The 19,049-nt window shown below is 42.0% G+C and overlaps 2 protein-coding genes across 3 annotated transcripts; both read left to right on the top strand.

The window, feature by feature from the left end:
- The first annotated feature begins 590 nt into the window (after positions 1 to 590).
- Positions 591 to 6,511, top strand: icmt (isoprenylcysteine carboxyl methyltransferase). Its single transcript, XM_015009698.2, has 5 exons — positions 591 to 840; positions 1,857 to 1,945; positions 2,066 to 2,235; positions 2,682 to 2,899; positions 3,597 to 6,511. Exons 1-5 carry the CDS (start codon positions 622 to 624, stop codon positions 3,774 to 3,776), a joined length of 876 nt encoding a protein of 291 aa, XP_014865184.1. The 5' UTR covers positions 591 to 621; the 3' UTR covers positions 3,777 to 6,511.
- Positions 6,512 to 7,247: 736 nt separating this feature from the next.
- LOC106931534 (large ribosomal subunit protein eL22) lies at positions 7,248 to 18,688 on the top strand. 2 transcript variants are annotated; one of them, XM_015009705.2, is made up of 4 exons: positions 7,248 to 7,333; positions 7,815 to 7,925; positions 16,079 to 16,203; positions 18,499 to 18,688. In XM_015009705.2, the coding sequence occupies exons 1-4, from the start codon at positions 7,322 to 7,324 to the stop codon at positions 18,641 to 18,643; spliced, it is 393 nt and encodes a 130-aa protein (XP_014865191.1). In that variant the 5' UTR covers positions 7,248 to 7,321; the 3' UTR covers positions 18,644 to 18,688. The 2 variants fall into 2 exon arrangements, with proteins under 2 accessions (XP_014865191.1, XP_014865192.1); XM_015009706.2 differs by having other exon boundaries at positions 7,307 to 7,333; positions 7,818 to 7,925.
- The last annotated feature ends 361 nt before the right edge of the window (positions 18,689 to 19,049 follow it).

Below are 19,049 nucleotides of genomic sequence, written 5' to 3' on the forward strand. Positions count from 1 at the left end.
ATTTGTAGTATTAATGGTGCATGTATCAATATAATTACATTCTGAGCCAAATCTGGCTCATGGACTTGAATTTGACAACTGCAATATAAGTAAATTTATTTTAACCCCAGCGGCGTCAGCAAATTGAATTCATACTTGACGTCTTTATATTTTAACTGAAGCTCTATTAGCAGAGTAGTCCTCTCTCCTAACATCCAACTTTGTAGAGACCTATTCCATGGAGCCAAACTCTGAACACGTAAAAGGAATAAGGATGAAGCTGTGCAAAAATAATTAAGTAGGTCACAGATGAAAATTGGCCTATATAACACATCGAATGAATGATTATTTGCATGAAACCTGGTTTTATCCAGTGTCCTCTTCCAGTATTAGAAGCCTCAACTCCTTCTAATACTGGTAGAAACACTGAGTTTTTCTTTATAATGTGTTACTATGGCTGTATAACTAGACGTGCATTTCTGGAGCGGAAAATTCAGAACTTTTCCATACTTGAAGAACTCGGACCTCACTTTCTACAAAAACCAAGATTTTTTTTTTTCTCTGATGGTCATTGAATGCGGCATACGTCAACAACCTTGAGACCTCGCGAGACTTGTTTTGGCACATCCCGGTACTTCCATCATGGCAGGCAGTAAGTTGGTATTGGAAGGCAGAGTGAGTATAAAAAGCTTTCTTTTAGGCCTCAGCGTCGTCCTTATCCCACTCATCCGGACCTGGTTCGGACACCTGGACTGGGTCTTTGATTATCTGACAGAGACTCCAGGGAAAATTGCAATTTGTGTCCACATTGCGGCTATTAACGGCCTTTTGCTTGTCATATACAGAGGACCAGTGTATAAGGTAAGCACATACGATTCTCTACATCCCGTAAATTTGACCAACAGACCATTGCTTGTGCTTAAAATGTTTCCTGCTCTTCAGTCTGTTGCTGGGACGAGCAGAGAGTTTCATTCTCTGTTTCAGCCTGAGAGGAGGATTAGCAAACCCCCAGCTTCAGCTCTGTGCAGATAATCTTATTAGACGAATCGAGAAGACAGCTGGTGTTACCTAGCTAAGCATAGGACCTCCGGAAACAGCGCTGAAGTGGCACATTAGCAACATATTGTTTTACTTTCACATGTGAAGCTGTACGGAAGCTCAGACGTGCCATTGCTGAAGAACTCAATCGTATTCGTAACTTTGTTGAACTATTCCAGCCACAGAGACTAACCCTCGAGTATGCAGGAATGTTTTATTATTATTATTATTATTATTATTACTTATAGACAGAAATTAAATAGTGGTTCTTTAAAAATGGCGACACGTGTTCTTTAGTGCATATTTATTAAATATTTCCCTTCATCATTTTAGGCCATTATATTTGTCTTCTGTTCAAATTCAGCTAAAAAGTAATTTATCCCAAAGGGAAATTAAATGTTGTTGTAACTCATATCGTACAAGCATCTTCAAAGAGTCATTTTGGACAGTGTTGCTGTGGGTAGGAAGGATCTCCAGTGGCAGTCAGTCTTACAACAAATCTTCAGAAGCCTCTGACTGAAGACTGTTGTTGTATGACGCTCATGCTAACAGCTCAACATCCACCGTATTCCTCATGAACATATCCTGGATGATGACATCATAAGTTGCTTTGCTAATCCACCTTCTTTGCTGTTGCCACTCCTCTGTAAACGCCATAAACAGTATTATATTGTGTTTATTTAATACTATATAAACAATACATATGCTATATTACAGTAAACACCATTAGATGGTGTTTATGGAGTTAACAGACTGTCTTTATAGGACATATTAGCTCCAGCTAATTGTCTCCATGAGAACAGAACGGTCTGATAACAGAGTGTCGTGGCCTGTTGCAGGTTGCTGTGAGAGCCTGCTTCCTGGGAGTTACGTTCGGCTGTGGCCTAATCATTAGCTTCTCTGACACCACTTGGACACATTTTGGCTGGTATGTATCAAATATGAACTGCATTGTTTGGTTTTTGTCAATTAAAAAAATGTCTTATAGCGACCTCTATCATCAGGAGGGTCAGACAAGTTGTAACGTGTTAAATGTGTCTTCCTCCAGGTACATGTGCTCCCTTTCGTTCTTCCATTACTCCGAATACCTGGTGACCGCCGTCATCAACCCTCGCAGCCTGTCGCTGGACTCGTTCCTGCTCAACCACAGCCTGGAATACACGCTGGCCGCCGTGTCGTCATGGCTGGAGTTCACCGTGGAGAAGCTCACTGTTCCAGGTGCCGCTTGCTGCAGGTTTCTGCTCTGTGAGCTAACAGCTGTTGGCTTGTGTGTGGCTTTTATTAACAGGATGTTTGGGTTCCCAAAGTAGAATGAGATGAGCTTGATCTGAGCAGCTGCTTTGAATAACATCACTGGGGCAAATTAATTATAATGTTGTTTTGAGACCATTTTCAATTAATTTGTAGATGATGGCATAATAATGCAAGTTTGCTCTCCCAAAGATAACACACTCTAATTTTGGAAAAGAACACTTTACACTGGAACTGGAAGATATTTTAAACATTCCAAATAAAACGACCAAAAACAATAAATAAAACAAAATAAAAAGGTCACTCCTCCAGTCAGTGAATTAGATGTTGATGTTTTGCCTACATCTTTATTAGATTTTTCCAAAAACATTTACGTGCTGTTCCTCTCTCTTGGCCTCCGTCTCCTGCTATAGAGCTGAAGCATCTAACCTGGGTCAGCTTGGTTGGACTGGTCATGGTGCTGTGCGGCGAGGGCCTGCGGAAGGCTGCCATGTTGACGGCCGGCTCCAACTTCAACCACATTGTCCAGAATGAGAAAGCCCAGAGCCACGTTCTGGTCACCAGCGGGGTCTACGCCTACTTCAGACACCCGTCCTACGTGGGCTGGTTCTACTGGAGCATAGGAACTCAGGTGACACGATTCATGCTACTCTTTAGTGTTAATGCAAACTTTACTGTATGACCAACCACTTGAACAGCTTCAGTCAGTTATTTACCAGCTGTTGCTCCTCACTGGTTCTCATCCATCTCTGTCATGTCTTACAGCTTTGGATGTCTGATCTGTTAATATTCAGGATTTTTGAAAAGTTACTAGAACATCTACAGCATTCCAACATAAAGCTTTTACAGAGACATGACTCCACTTTGACTGGTCTCTTGAGAACCATTTATCTGAGCCCTAAACAGGACCGAGAGCGATGAATGACATTTAGTCTGATTCATTAACATGAGGATGGACACGTTAAGCTTGGAAATGCACCAGTGTATTTCCACTGTCTTACTACTAGTGATTTTGTCTTGTCAGTTAATATTTGTAATGTTATTGAAAAATCCAAAGTATTCTACAAAAAAATTGCATAAAGTTTGTTTTAACTGTTTCAAAATAAACAGCAACGACTCGGAGTGGAAGGATAAGCGCTGGCGAGGAAACTGGATTAAACTGGTCTGGCAGCAATTCAAAAAAAACTAATGAATGATGATCAATATCGCCTGATGAGAAATGCTTATATAGTGATGCGTTTCTCATTCATATCGCCCCGCCCTGCCCTCTCTAAGTGTTAGTTTGCTGCTATGTTGTGTTGTTTGCTGACGAGCGTCCATTGCTGCAGGTCATGCTGTGCAACCCGGTCTGCATCCTGGGCTACACGATAGCCAGCTGGCGCTTCTTCCGGGAGCGGATAGAGGAGGAGGAGCTCTCGCTCATCCATTTCTTTGCCGAGGACTACGTGGAGTACAAGAGGAAGGTCCCCACCGGGCTGCCCTTCATCTCTGGGATCCGGGTCAACTAGTCCCCATAGACCTGGACACCAAGCCCAACAGACTTCAAGCTCCTTAGCAGGTCAGACCTGGTGGCGATGTGTGGTCTGCTGGAGCAGCTGCCACCCCCTCCTCAAGGTGAAGCCCCGGCTGAGAGCCCGCAGCGCCAGCAGCTGCAGAGGCAGAGTGACGGCAGCTGGGCTGCTGTTTTTCTACCAACGTCCAGTATATGAACAGAGAACCTCAGCTGTACACGCATTCCCACTCTCGCCCGTTTCTGTCTGCATGCCGTCACCATGGCGATAGGTTTCCACTCATCTGCCGGCTGCTTTGCCCGGACCCTTCAGCATCACATGTCAGAGTTGACTTCATGTATTAGAGATGTTTCACAGAAAATGAACAATATTAAGAGGTTTTAATGTGGAGGGACACGCTTAAGGCTTTTCCCAATCAGAAGTATTTAGATGGAGGACCTGTTGATGCAGAGTCTAAATCTTCTACTGCTTTTTTTCTACATCTACTGCTTGCTTACTCACCATAAAATCAATGTCCATATTTATTCCTGACCCCACTCTCTAAGGTCGTAAAAAATGTATTTCTACAAAAGCCATGTTTTCTCATTTGCACTTTCTCATTTGAGCATCTTGTTCTATGTCTGCAGAAACAATGAAACTTTCTCTCCAGAAAGGAGAACCAGGTCCAGACACCAACAACAGACGGTCTGTGATTGGTGTCTGGACCTGGTTCCGACAGTCTGGCTGGGAAGAGGAAGAAGATAGTCACCCTCTCCTGTGATCACCTCCTGCTTTTCTTTCATCTCCTGATATTTTCTAGACGGGGAGAGATGAATTAAAATAAGAACTGCCTTTAAGCAGAGATAGAAACGGGACCAGCAGGAGAAAGTTGACCTCCACTTCTGAGACGACTAAATGTAAATGTTTCTGTAGATTTTTACTTTTTTTTCTCTCTCTCTCAATGAGACATGCTGCAATATCACATTAGCTGTTTAGCTGAGAAGAGTGTCCTTTGTTATTTAAAACATTACATAACATAGAACACCTGAACTTTGTTGTTTTTTTTTCTCTCTAAAACTGTAGAGGAGCGTAGCGTGGTGAGCCTCTGGTCTTTTCTGTAATGGGTGAAGCTGTACGTGTGGCAGAGTTGGGTCTGGGGAATCTTCTGGTGCTCAGGGTTTTGCTTTGGTAGTGGCTGCTTTTTCATCCATTTTGCTTTCCAGATGTGTGCTCATCTTGTGGCGTCCCCTCGCATTCGTTAGCATCATTTAGAGTCACCAGGCATGATGACTTGTCGTACTGTTTAATATTTAAGCAGTTTTTTTTGTTTGTTTTAAATCAATGATTTATAACGACTGTAGCACAAACTCGGACGTCCTCTAAGGACTACTAGGTTCTCATGTTGGAAGCGCAATGAGTTCCAAAGTTGTCCCAATAATTCTCTCACACATTTCCATAAATAGTTTGTGCGTCTCTGTACAAACCACAAATAGACCAAAGTATTATGCAGAAGATGTTTAGATGTGTGCGTGGTGCGTCGCAGTGGGAAGGAATGTTGCGGTCAGGATGTTGCACTAAAGTCTTGACCTCCACACTTTGTGTTTCATAATAAAGTCTTCCCTTCACGGTTTACAAATCTGAAACAGAGACTATATTAAAGGACGGACGAGGTCACTCTGAGGCGTCAGGCAGTCAGGTATGCAGTGGCGCCCAGACGGGGTCGTGACCCATGTTGATAAATGCTGCCTCCCAGAGAATCATGTTCAATACATACAAAGGCATACAGGCCATCTTCTATCAAGTGTGTTCCAATTCAATAAAGCACATATATATATACATCTAGCCATGATTGAAACCAAGTGCATCCCCTTGTCATTCTTTTGAGATTAATATAGAAATAATTTGGTCTCTAAAGTTCTATCAGTATAATAATTAGTGGGCTAATAATCCAAAATTGAAAGGTTTATATAATTAGAAGTCAAAAATCTCTTCTTACCTTAACTGCTGCTACTAAAACTTCATATCACATTACATGCTTTGAAAGCTCACTGACAGGTTGTTGTTCTGATTACACACCCTATGTTAATCGGTTATCTAATAGTCAAGTGGCAATAATGTTCTGTTCCATCAGTCCTCTGGCTTTAATCAAAATGAAACGCAACGTGTCATGAAATACCAACTGAGTACTTAAACATGTCATTTGAAAGGTGTTGAATTCCCCTTATTACATTAAATGTTTCATATTTTTATTGAATTGAAACAAACATTAACGCAATTCAATGAATTGTATACTAGTTAAGGCCCAAACTACCCCTGTTAGCAATGTTTCCAGCACCTACAGTTTGTCTCAGCTACTGTTTTAGCAGATTGACCTCCAAAACCCATCAGAATTTGATCATCTATTTCTGTCAGTCCCTCTGCAGCGCCTGCTCTGACGTCGACTGCAGAGACAACTCATTTCCACCACATTCAACAAGACAAAACTTCAAAACTTTGGTCTAAATTTGAATAACAGCTCAGTAAAGGTCATGTTTTTGTTTATCTTTTAATCTGACACATGTAGCTTCTCCACAAAGTACCTGGTGGGAGATTTCTGGTAAATGATTAAAAGTTGTGGGCACATACACGGATTTTATGCTGCATTTTACCTGCATAGAGAACCTTTATGGCAGGTTTTCCACTTTGACTGAAAACTGTTGACTGCATTTATTCAGCACTGCTTGTATGAAATAAAGTTGAGGTTATTATCTAAACGGCTCTGTTTTTTTGTTTTTTCTCTGATACTGATATATTAATATTTCTGTCATGGCCAATAACTGATATTTGATATTATATGTATTATATTTTACTACACTTTAGGCACCTTAAATAAAACAACCACACTGTTGACTTCTCCACTGCTTCAGTCCTGCGCTGCAGCACAATTGCCATCATCACATGACCAAGTAAATATCACATGACCAGCCTCCTCCTCACCCCCTTCGGAAACAAATGGCGACAAACTGGAATTAAATATCGGTTCTTAATATCGCCTGGTTTTATTCATTAGACACAGTTTTTGGACCAAAGCCAATATGCTCAAAACAAATGGCCGATTCCGATGTTATTGCTGATATTTTATGTCTATATAATCTGCTTTTATTTAGACCAGGTTTTCTAAACATGCACTAAATATAATTCTCTATTTTGAAAGTTAAGGAAGTTTTCTAAAATGTGTTTCTATTTTCAGATTTTAGAAAAAAGAATAGTCTAACTTTTACAAAGGAGGAACAAAAACTACGCAGTAGTCTTTTCTGTTCTTATAGTAAAAAACATACATGGACTATTCAAAAAATAAGATGCACATTGTAATACAAGACTTATACTTCTTATACGATGATATCGTAAAGAACATAATTGCTAGAACCACCCTTTGTTAAATACATTTATTTGGTTTTCTAAGAGTTGAGATGGAATTAATGCCCTTTAATCGATCACGGATAACAGGATACGATCAGTGACTCGGTATTTTATTTTAAACGCATGCGCACTACTGGCTCTTCCTTTCTGCTAGCTTCTCAGCCATGGCGCCTATTGTAAGTGAAGCGCTCTGTTATTACAGTCTTAATTACAGCTCAATAGTCAGTGGTAGCTTCCGAGAAAATGGCTGTCGTGACAGTGCAACTGTGGTTTAAGGTTTTAGTGTCATAAAATCAGACTAAAGGCCGGTTACGAGGCGGCTTGTTGTTAGTTTGGGTCTGCGGCGGCCTATTAGCTGTTAGCTCGTAAGTCACCACGTTGTTCCCCCAGCTGACGGCTGCGCTTAGCTTCTGCTGAGATTAAATGGCTAACGCGATCAGATGATAAACTTGGTTTATTACTTTCTTGATAATCCTGTAGCAGCTGAAGCCTGAAACCGAGCTGACCCAAACGGCTAAATCTTTTAGAAACACCCAGGAATCAGCGTTTGGTTCCGCCGTTTATAAAACAAAAATTAGCCCCAGTTAAACCAGACCAGTGTTTTAGCCCAGTTTTAAAATATTTTTGTGTTTATTGAAAGTATTTTTCTTCTATTAGCAGAAGAAGCAGAACACCGGCAAAGGTGGGAAGAAGAAGAAGCAGGTGCTGAAGTTCACTCTGGACTGCACCCATCCTGTTGAAGATGGCATCATGGACGCTGCTAACTTTGTAAGTGCCGCTCTCCTCGGCTCTGCCCCTACACGGGCTCTGAACTCACATTCTGCTGTTGTTGTTTTTTTGGCTAGTAATAACCATGTTCTGATCGGGGAACAAATGTGATTTCTTGATGAGATGCAAATTAGCGACCACAGCAGCTTCCCTGTTAGGAAGTCTAGGATTGTGCTCTTCTGAGAAATCAGCAGAATGTCCGATTGTCTGCAGATTAACATGCAGAAGATGCTGCACAGCAGCTTGACATGTGGGTCACAACACGGATATTACCGTGTGTGAGTGGAGAGGAGGTCTAAACACAATGACTATTAGCGACTATCCAACAAAGTCGCTGAGCGGCTGAATAGGGGAGTGGTTGTTGACGCGCAAGCTGATCAAAACGTAAATCCAAGCTGCAGTTGCAACGATTTTATTGTCCATATTCAAGCAAAACAGTGTTCAAAAGCAGCATAAAAACGGATCCGTAGAGTCAAACAGTGATCAAAAAACAAAACATAGCGGTCAGAAAAAAGTAAACCTCCCCCATCACCCACTCACTGAAGTCACCAAGTGAGCAACAGGTGATCTACAATCACTAATAACACCACGTGATCCCGTGCTACACCTATCCACAACATTCCGGCCCCTAATTATTACATCATTACACAGTAATAATTACTCAAACACCATAACCTAAGATATACAATACATCAAAACACACAATGAGATAAACATAACACATTCAAACTGTCCATGAAAGTCATTTGCAAATAGTCAATCATTCTTCTTTTCTTCAAAATAGTCCATCCATAGTCAGTCAGTCATAGGCCAGAGGTTACCAGCACTTAGCCTAAATATAGTCAGTCTGCGATGTACATCTAGTTATAGTAAAGTCTAGTCAAAAGTCACGTCGAGAGTAGAATCAAATGTGTTGTCTTCATTGGTCGAGAGTCTCTTGAAGAAGGCATATCTTCGTGATGGGTCTGCATAAGTGACTGGTTGGGGTCTTAATCCGGACCTGGCGTACAAGTCCATTTTTATCAGGCACAGTTTCCGTGATTCTACCGATGATCCAGGAACCACGAGGTGCAGAGTCATCCATTATAAGGACCACATCTCCAGGAACAAAGTTGCGTCTAATCTTCATCCACTTTTGGCGCTGTTGAAGTTGAGGCAGATATTCTTTGATCCATCTCTTCCAGAACAGGTCAGATATGTATTGGACTTGTCTCCATCGTTTTCGTGCATAAGTATCTTCTTTCTGGAATAAACCCGGTGGCAAACTTGGATTAGACTTGAGTAAAAGAAGATGGTTCGGTGTTAGAGCTTCCAGATCATTTGGATCAGCAGATTCCAAGGTAATAGGTCTACTGTTGAGGATTGACTCCACCTCACAGAGAGCAGTTTGGAGTCCTTCCTCATCCAGATGCTGTGTCTGCAGAGTGGAATTAAGAACTTTTCTGATGGAACGGATCAATCTCTCCCATGCTCCACCATGGTGTGACCCAGCTGGAGGATTGAAGATCCATTTCACTCCCTTCAGAGACAGCACATCAGAGATCTTTTCTTGATTCCAATCTTCAATAGCTTGTCTCAGTTCGCGCTCTGCGCCCACAAAGTTGGTACCATTATCGGACCGCAGCTCTTGTACTTGGCCTCTCCTTGCAATGAAACGTCGTAAGGCGTTAATGAAAGAGTCTGTGTCAAGAGATGAGGCAACCTCAATATGTACTGCTCTGATTGCCAAACATGTGAAGATAACTCCATATTTCTTCACAAGACTTCTCCCACGCTTCACTTCAAATGGACCAAAATAGTCCACTCCAACAAAACTAAAGGGGGGTTTCTCAGGTGTCACTCTGCTCTCAGGCAGGTCAGCCATTTGTTGCTGGCCTGCAGCTCCATGAAGCCGTCTGCAGATGACACACCTTGACATGATCTTTCTAATCAGTGCACCAGCACCAGGAATCCAATATTTCTGATGGAGCTTTGAGAGTATGTGGTTCCTACCACCATGACCCACCTCTTTATGGATATATTGGAGAATAAGATAAGCAATATGAAGATCTTTAGCAACAATGATAGGATGTTTAGAATCTTCAGACATGACAGCTCTGCTGAGACGTCCTCCAACACGCAGCACATCATCCACCAGAACAGGATTTAACTTGTATATATGACTGCTTCTTTTGACGTTCTCTCCTTTTTGGAGATAGGAAATTTCTTCAGAATATCTTTCCTTCTGACAAAACTTGATTATCTGCATCTCAGCATCCTCAATCTCTCCCAATGAGAGAAAGCCAGTACATAGCTCACCCCTCTGATGAGCACTTTCAGACTGGGTTGTTTCAGATGCAGGCTGAAAATGTGTCTTGTTTCCTTTGTGATGCAGGAGCAATGTTTTGAATCTTAAAATCCAACCCATCACTCTGACAAGACGAGTCCAGGATGAAACACGATGAATCAGAAGAGCCAAAGGATGATCATCATCTTGTGCAGGAAAAACACCAACAGAAGCAGACACTTTGACTTCAGGGTCGTCATGTCGAGGTTCCTGTAAGTTCTCTGGGTTTACAGGCCAATCTGTCTTTGGCTGTGTAAGAAATGCAGGACCAGATAACCATGTAGTGTCATGTAGAAATTGCTGTACCTTCATACCCCTCGAGGCAAGGTCTGCTGGATTATTTGTTGTATTCACATATCTCCACTGGGAGACACCAGAAGCCCTGAGAATCTCTGACACTCTGTTTGCCACAAAAACACGGAACCTGGAAGTCTTGTTATTAAGGTATTTCAATACAGAGGTGCTGTCTGTCCAAAACACTGAATCTAGGAGAGGTAGCCTTAGTTCTCTTTTCCACAGTATGTCCATGCGAACTGCCAGCACAGCTGCCGTCAATTCCATACGGGGAATTGTGACTGGTTTTAAAGGTGCTACCCTGGACTTCCCCATTATAAAGGAACTGTGCATCTGGTAGAGACTGTTCTGCAGCAGGAGGTAGGTAACAACACCATACCCCTTCTCACTTGCATCTGCAAAATGGTGCAACTGAGCAGTGGTTGCTTTTCCAAAATCAGTAGGTTTCAAACATCTTTTGATGCTGATGTTGTCTAACAATTGCAATTCCTCCATCCAGCTTTTCCACTCTTGAGCAACGGCTGATGGAATAGCATCATCCCAACCTATTCCCTTCTGACACAGGTCTTGAAGGATTCTTTTAGCTACAAAAATGACAGGAGCTAGGAATCCCAATGGGTCATAGAAGGTGCTAACAGTAGAAAGGATCCCTCTTCGGGTCCATGGTCTATTTGGGATGGATATACAGAACTTAAACGCATCCGATTGTAGACACCACCATACTCCTAATGCTCGTTCAACAGGCAAAAGGTCACAATCCAGATCTAGGTTTTTAACCTCTTTGGCTCTTTCCTCCTCAGGTATTACTGCCAGGACGCTTCGGCTATTACTTATCCACTTTGTTAAGTGGAAGCCACCTTTGGCGCAGATGAGTCTGAGGTCTGAGTAAAGAGATATGGCTTCCTCTTCAGTGCCTATTGAGGCAAGGCAGTCGTCCACATAGAAACTGTACAGAATGGTGTCAATCACCTGTTGGCTAAAATCTGCTTTGTTGTCTTCTGCACATTTCCGCAGGGCATAATTAGCACAACTCGGAGATGATGTTGCTCCAAATAAATGAACACCCATGCGGTACTCCTGCATGCTCTGATTGAAATCACCATCAGGCCACCAGAGGAACCTCAATAGGTCAGAATCTTCCTCTGGCACATGCACCTGATGGAACATGGCTTCAATATCAGACATCAAAACAACAGGCTCTTTTCTGAACCTAGTCAGCACGCCAATCAGGCTATTTGTTAAATCAGGACCACTCAAAAGTTGTGCATTGAGAGAAATGCCCTGGAATGATGCAGCACAGTCAAAAACGACCCGAATCTTTCCCTTGGTAGGATGGTACACCCCATGATGAGGGATATACCAAACCTTTCCATCACTGCGCTTCAAGTCTGTGATTGGCACTCTTTTTGCATAACCTTTAGATAGAAGATCTTTCATGAAGGCAGTGTAGTCTTTGTGAAAGTCTTTATCTCTGATGAACCTTTTCTTTAAGCCTAAGGCGCGTTGTTCAGCGATTGCTCGGTTATCAGGCATTCTTATGTCTCGGTCTCTCAAAGGCAAGGCAATGTTGTAGTGTCCATCACGCAAGGTTACTGTCTTACTGGCCAACTCTAGAAACTTGGAGTCTTCCTTTGACAACCCCATTTGTTCATCATGGCTGCTCTCAGGAAAATCTATCTTGAATTGTTGCTTCCATAGACTATCCAATGTAACAGCAGAAATTCTGTTCATGGTGACAGCTGACAGACAATTTGGTCTTTCACAGCATTCCCGGTCAATTGGCCCATTCACTGTCCAACCGAGCACGGTTTTAATGGCAAAAGGTCCATCACTTTCACTCCTGATAACCTCTAAAGGTTCTAGGGCTCTGGGCATGTTCATGCCGATCAAAAGCTCCACCTGTGCTTTAATCTCTGGCAAATGAACACGCTGCAAATGTGGCCAAATATCCAGATCTTGTTGCTTTGGGATATTATTCAGATCTACAGGCATTTTATGCTGAGTAAAGAGGTCAGGCATGTCATAATACAGTTCGCTGTCCAATCCGGCAATTTCAAGTTCAGGTACAATGAAACTGTCCACAACTTTCTCTTGTCCCATGGTACGCAAGAGAATCTTTGTTTTTCTCCCAGTGAGATTCAGCTTATCCAAAAGACCCACTGTACAAAAGGATGCTGAACTCCCTTGGTCCAAAAAGGCATACGTTTCCAGTGTTCGTTGGCCTTTCTTTGATTTAACTTTGACTGGCACGATGGGAAGTCTACAGTCCTGTTCACCGGCCCCAGTAAGACCACTAGTCTGAACTGTGACAGGAGATTTCACTGCTTCAGCATCAAGTTGAACTCCATTCTTCATCTTGTGGTGGATATGGAGTATGCTTGCATGTCTAAAACCACATATTTTACATGAAAGGCGTTTTCTGCATTCTTTGCTGATGTGCCCTTTGCACAGGCAACCAAAACAGACGCCATTTCTCCTAAGAAATGAAATCTTCTCATTATGAGGTTTCCTTTCAAGCAGAGAGCATAACTCCAATTTGTGTCCACCTTTGCAAAACAAACAAATCTTCACATCACTCTGATGGTCTTGAACCTCTGACGGATTATTTTTCTCAACAGCAGAAGTAGTGATGCCAAAACTACTTCCTGTAGTCCTTGGGCGAGAAAAACGTTTCCCTCCGTCTGTGCCCTTGGCTGATGGATTTATTGATGGAGCATCAGTTAATTTTCCAAAAACAGGATCTGTAGTAATTTTGACTTGACGCTCAATAAAGAAAACAATGTCCATAAATGTTGCTCTTCGATGCTGCTTCTCCTGGATGTCACATGCTACTGTTCGCCAGTTATCTTTTAACTTGTATGGCAATCTTTTAATCACAGCAAGCATATTAGCAGGTGTGTTTAATTCAGAAAGATCATGAATCTCCTCCATCGCATTACAACACCCACGTAAGAACAAACAGTATGCCTGAAGAGCTTTTCCGTCTTCTGATTTAATCAATGGCCACGAATGAACTTTATTCAGGTAAGCAGATGCAATAACATGTCCATTTCCAAAATGCTCATACAGCATAGTCTTTGCTTTTACATATCCACCACCATCAGACATATGTTGACAACTTTTGACCAGTTCGTTGGGCTGCCCCTGGTGTACTGTGCGAGGTAATGCAGACAATCGTCAGGATCACCAGTCTTTGATTCAACGACCTGTTCAAACGAACGCATAAAGGCCTGAAAATGAAGCGGATCGCCATCAAAAGGTTGAATTTCTCTTTTAGGTAGTGAAGAGAGACTTTGTTGACGAACCAACATGCAAGTTAATTCATTTTGTTTCTCCATAATAGATAACAGATTTTCATTGGTTGCTGATTGAGGAGCTTGCTGCAGATGCATATTTGATATTGTTCTGCTTACAGGATGAGAAGATCCAAGTAAAGGTAGAGACCTTTTCTTTGTCACATTTTGTTGCATTGGTTTTATTTGAAGATCTGCATTTTCATTAATTTGTTTTCTCTTTGTCTGTAGAACAAAAGTATTCGCATCTGCATTAAGAGTTTCAACAGCATTTCCTTTTGTTTTAAAATATGATTCCATTCCATCGGATTTCCGTGAAGCTAAGCTTCGCACTGCAGATCCAGTTTTCAACACTTTTACTTTTGCAGCAGTTGCAGCTATTTCTGCTTCAAGTTGAAGCTGTTCTCTTCTTTTCCTAAGTTGCTCCTCCTGTTCTTCAATAGCATGCTTTTCTTTCAGCATAGTTTGACGTGTGAGCAAGGCAGCCATTTCAGCCTCTGCCCTGAGACGTGCAGATGAAGTTGATGAAACTTTGGAGCTTGACTTGCTTCCTTGATTTGAAACACTGTCAGATGGCAACACATCATCTTGAATGTCATGCTGGAAATGAGCAGATAACTGAGGCTCCATTTGTTCTTGAACCTCCATTTCTTCTCCAGTTGGAGTTTCCTGTGACCGTAACTTGTCAGAGGATGGTCTGCTTGAGCATTTACTTGTCTCAGAAAGCCATATTTCAACATCCTCAATAAACCCTTTGTTGTATTTAATGATACTTGAAAACCATGTATTTTGTTTATCTTTCTCATCAAGCGGAATTAAATGCAGCAAAGATTCATGCAACACAGTAGCATCCTTAAATAGGTGCGTTAACTCATCCAGCTGTGACTTCACTTGTGAATAATTTTTATCATCTTTCATTAACTCTTTAAGAGATTGTATTACATCTTTCATTTTCTTCACATGCTTTTTCCGCTCTGTTTGGATAGTTTCAATTTTATTTGCGAGAGCTTTCTCAGTGAGAACAATCGTTCTTTTATCCTTTTCAGGATTCTCAACAACAGACACAGCAGATGATCCACTCATTTTTAATCCAAAATAAAGGAAGCTTCCAAGTAACAGCGAATCCTTAAACTTTATTGAACGCACGCAGAGCCACAGCACACACTCGCACACCAAATCCCGCAGCCACAATCCCACAGCAAAACATAGCGGGGGGGCGTGTCACAACAATAGCTTCACATGGCAGAACCAAACTGCGCTTAGAAGAGCGATACGCAGCACCAAACATTCAGGTTACATACCACTGTCGTCTTCTACTTCTCTGTCAAGAGATCCTCTTTCGTAGGTGCAGTGGCGGTGGTGTGTGGGCTCGCGTTGGCGTTCCAGCTGTGCGAGAAACTCAGTTGTCGTGCTTTTTTTTTTTTTTCTGACAAATATTAGCGACTATCCAACAAAGTCGCTGAGCGGCTGAATAGGGGAGTGGTTGTTGACGCGCAAGCTGATCAAAACGTAAATCCAAGCTGCAGTTGCAACGATTTTATTGTCCATATTCAAGCAAAACAGTGTTCAAAAGCAGCATAAAAACGGATCCGTAGAGTCAAACAGTGATCAAAAAACAAAACATAGCGGTCAGAAAAAAGTAAACCTCCCCCATCACCCACTCACTGAAGTCACCAAGTGAGCAACAGGTGATCTACAATCACTAATAACACCACGTGATCCCGTGCTACACCTATCCACAACAATGACTTTAACGATGCACATAATCAGATGCTCTCTAAACATTAAGCTGAAGTTGGTTTTCGATTGAGGAAATGGCTGTGGGACAATTCTGCCTTGTTTTTCACTACCTTGCACATGCTCAGTCTGCTGTGGTTTAAAAACGACAACATTTAGACTCTTCAAACCTGGACTAGATTATTTTACACTACACGCAGAATGTTTAATACCCAGTTTGAGATTTGTGAAACCTTCATTTGTTTTGTGGAAGGTCAATAAAAGAGCCATGTTGGTGGTGGTGTTTTTTAAGCATCTGGAGTATATTAGTACAGCACAAGCTCAGAAACTACAACATGTAGACTCTTCTAACCTGGACCATGTTATTCTATAATAATAACATATTTCAATCCAAGTTTGTAATACTTGTTTGTTTGTGATACAAGTTGACTTTAACTTCTGTTAAAGCCAACTTGTATTAATTCCACTGCACTAACACGACCCCCTGTGTGACTGGTTTCCAGGAGCAGTTCCTGCAGGAGCGCATCAAGGTGAACGGGAAAGCTGGCAACCTGGGCGGAGGGGTGGTGTCCATCGAGAGGAGCAAGAGCAAGATCACAGTTTCCTCTGAGGTCCCCTTCTCTAAGAGGTGAGGACCACTCAGTGTTTAGCTCCAGGGTACTGTGGATGAAACGTCACCATGGAAACGGATCACCTCTACCTGCTGTCTGGGTGAAAGGGCAGCTGGTATCACCACTGTTTACAACCTTTTTGTGTTGTTTATAGATCTCATACCTTTATATAGAAAAAGATGTGCAAAATTCTTTGCTCTGCTACTTTATAAAACACTTTAAAAGCAACAGCTTTGACAAGGTGTACAGATTGCAAACATCAAGTCTATGGATAGGACAAAAGAAATTAGACAATAAGATCAGTAAAACACTAAAAGGAATACAAATGTGTTTTAAGTGTAAGAGCAGATGGTTCCATGATGTGGGAGCACCAACTCTACAGGCTCCATCTCCTCTGAGCTTCAGTTCAGCTGATCAGCCGGCCTGAGGCATATGGAGCAGCTCAGAGAGGGAAGACGGGACAAGACCTTGTAAACCTTTAGGAACTCTGAAAAGCACAGGCATCCATGGGTTGGGGTGAGGAGGAGTGGATGCGTCTTCCTCTCTGCAACTCTAGTTACAAGCCGAGCAGCAGCGTTCAGGCCTGAGGGACGACTGGCTGATTGAGATACATTCTGATTAAATAATGCGTATGATTTATGTGGACTCGGATGTCATTAATCCCATCATTACGTGGGTTTTTGTGAACCAGGTTTTATTCTGAACAGAAGTGCCGACATCGCAGAGTGTTAAGAGTCCCTTTAAAAAAGAAAGACACAGGAGAAGCTGTACCTCCATCTGTCCAGAACATAAACGCAGCAGCAGCCGTGTGTGTTCTGTGTCCTCTGGGCTCCCAAAACGGACCAGCGCCAGATTCTAATAATGGTTCAGATCTTACTTACATGTTAGAGGACTAATTCTGACGTTAGGTGCGTAATGTTGCTGTCTGGTCTGTCGGCTCGTTCCTTCAGTAAAACATGTGTGATCATGTTTGTAGCTGAATCTGCCCCATCAGCCCAGAAGTCCAGTGTTAGTCTCAGTCTGCCAGGGTTCCTGTGCTCTGACAAAATCTGGACAGTCAGCTCTGCATATGGATGGAAAGTTCTGGGACTTCCAGAGTTTAGTCCCTATCCCAGAGTTGTTCCATTAATTAATTCATCCATTTGTCTGTCAATATATCTGCATATCAAACCTGGCTGTTGTAGAAAGTCCAGAAACGTGTGATTTTTGTGTTGACACTTGGAACATTTTCTTAAAAAAGGATGATTTATCTTGGCATTTTGAGTCAGGAAATGTTCAGGAAGCCTTAACATCAGAAGATATTCCATTAATCACACCTGCAGGACAAACGACTACAGATTCAGACAATGGAAAAGGAAGAAAGAATGGTCCATTTTCTCTTGTCCTGTAGTGTGGATAGCAAGTATTTGGACTAAAGAAATTAAATAACCATGAAATGAAAAGCTATGACGTCCTCCCAGGAGTAAAACTGCAGAAAAAGATCTGACACCTTTGCTACTAATCTCCCCCCTCAGTAGCAAGTTTCCGGATGGATCAGTGAAGTGTGTGTGAAGGGGCTTCAAACACTAACACACACGTCTGCAGGCAGCAAGACAGAGACGAAGCTCACCGTCAGGTTTCTTATCTGTTGTCATGTTGAGTTCCTGTGCTTCTGTTAATTTAACTATATTGAAACTGATTTTACGGGTCTGTTTGTGCAGTCATTTATATGACATTTAGCATCTTTTCAGATTAATTCATTCCATCCTGCTCGTTTTGTTGAAGGAAGATTAGTAACCCTGTTTGCTAAAAGCTCAAGTAATTCATCTAGAATCAACAGTCATTAATTTGTGTTTCGTTATCTTAAGTTATTTTCGAGTCTTTAAAGCTCAGCATCAGATTGAATGTTGCTAGGAAGTGTAGTTTGCGTTGTTGAAAATTCTCTTTTAAATGCCTGAAATGTGCATGAATTTGGATTACGTGCTGTTTATGTTCATAACTTGTACAAGTTGTACTGCTGAAACAATTCTACATTAGAAATGATTAAATGAAGGCCTGGTGCTCAGTGACCAGTCACTGTAGATGTATTCTGAAGATGCCTGTTTTCAAATGGGCGTTTTATTATTGTAGCAATGCCAGGAAATAATAGTCACCCATCTTTATCTCAATAGTACCACAAAATATGCTATTTCCTGTCCACATTTCTCCCTCCGACAGTCACATGTGACCAACCTTTCACTGGAACAGTATTGATGCTCGGACATGTTGCTCATTCATAATTCATGCAATTGGTGGAAGTATTTTGTATTTGAGACCAATTTGTTATTTTGCAGGTACCTGAAGTATCTGACCAAGAAGTACCTTAAGAAGAACAATCTTCGCGACTGGCTGCGCGTTGTCGCCAACACCAAGGAGAGCTACGAGCTCCGCTACTTCCAGATCAATCAGGACGAAGAGGAGGAGGAGGATGAAGATTAAATTGGCATTTTGTAGGTTTAAATAAATTTTGTTTACAGTACAAAACCTTGTCTGTGTTTTCAGTCGACGGAATCCATACGGTACCAGGATAGGTCTGGTATTTTGTCGACCCAGCGTGCGGCGTCGAAGGTGTTGGGCTCGTATTGAGAAACGATTTGCTTCGTTGAGGCTTTAAATTTTACTGAATTGCTAATGTTTGCTGGTGACACATGTAGTGTGCCAGTTTGACACTGTGAAGCTGAATGGAAATTACCTGTACTGCAAAGAGAGAAGAACCAATCCGAATGAGGCAGCTGCTAATTCAACGTCTGGAAGCGTGGGCGACGGCTTCCTTCACTTCCTCTGCTGCCATTGCTTGAAACTACGAGCAGACCACAATTCTAAAACACAAAAAATCATCGTCGTT

Source organism: Poecilia mexicana, unplaced genomic scaffold (assembly GCF_051168715.1).
Source record: "Poecilia mexicana isolate PSO_F unplaced genomic scaffold, ASM5116871v1 scaffold_7, whole genome shotgun sequence".
NCBI classification, from domain to species: domain Eukaryota; kingdom Metazoa; phylum Chordata; class Actinopteri; order Cyprinodontiformes; family Poeciliidae; genus Poecilia; species Poecilia mexicana.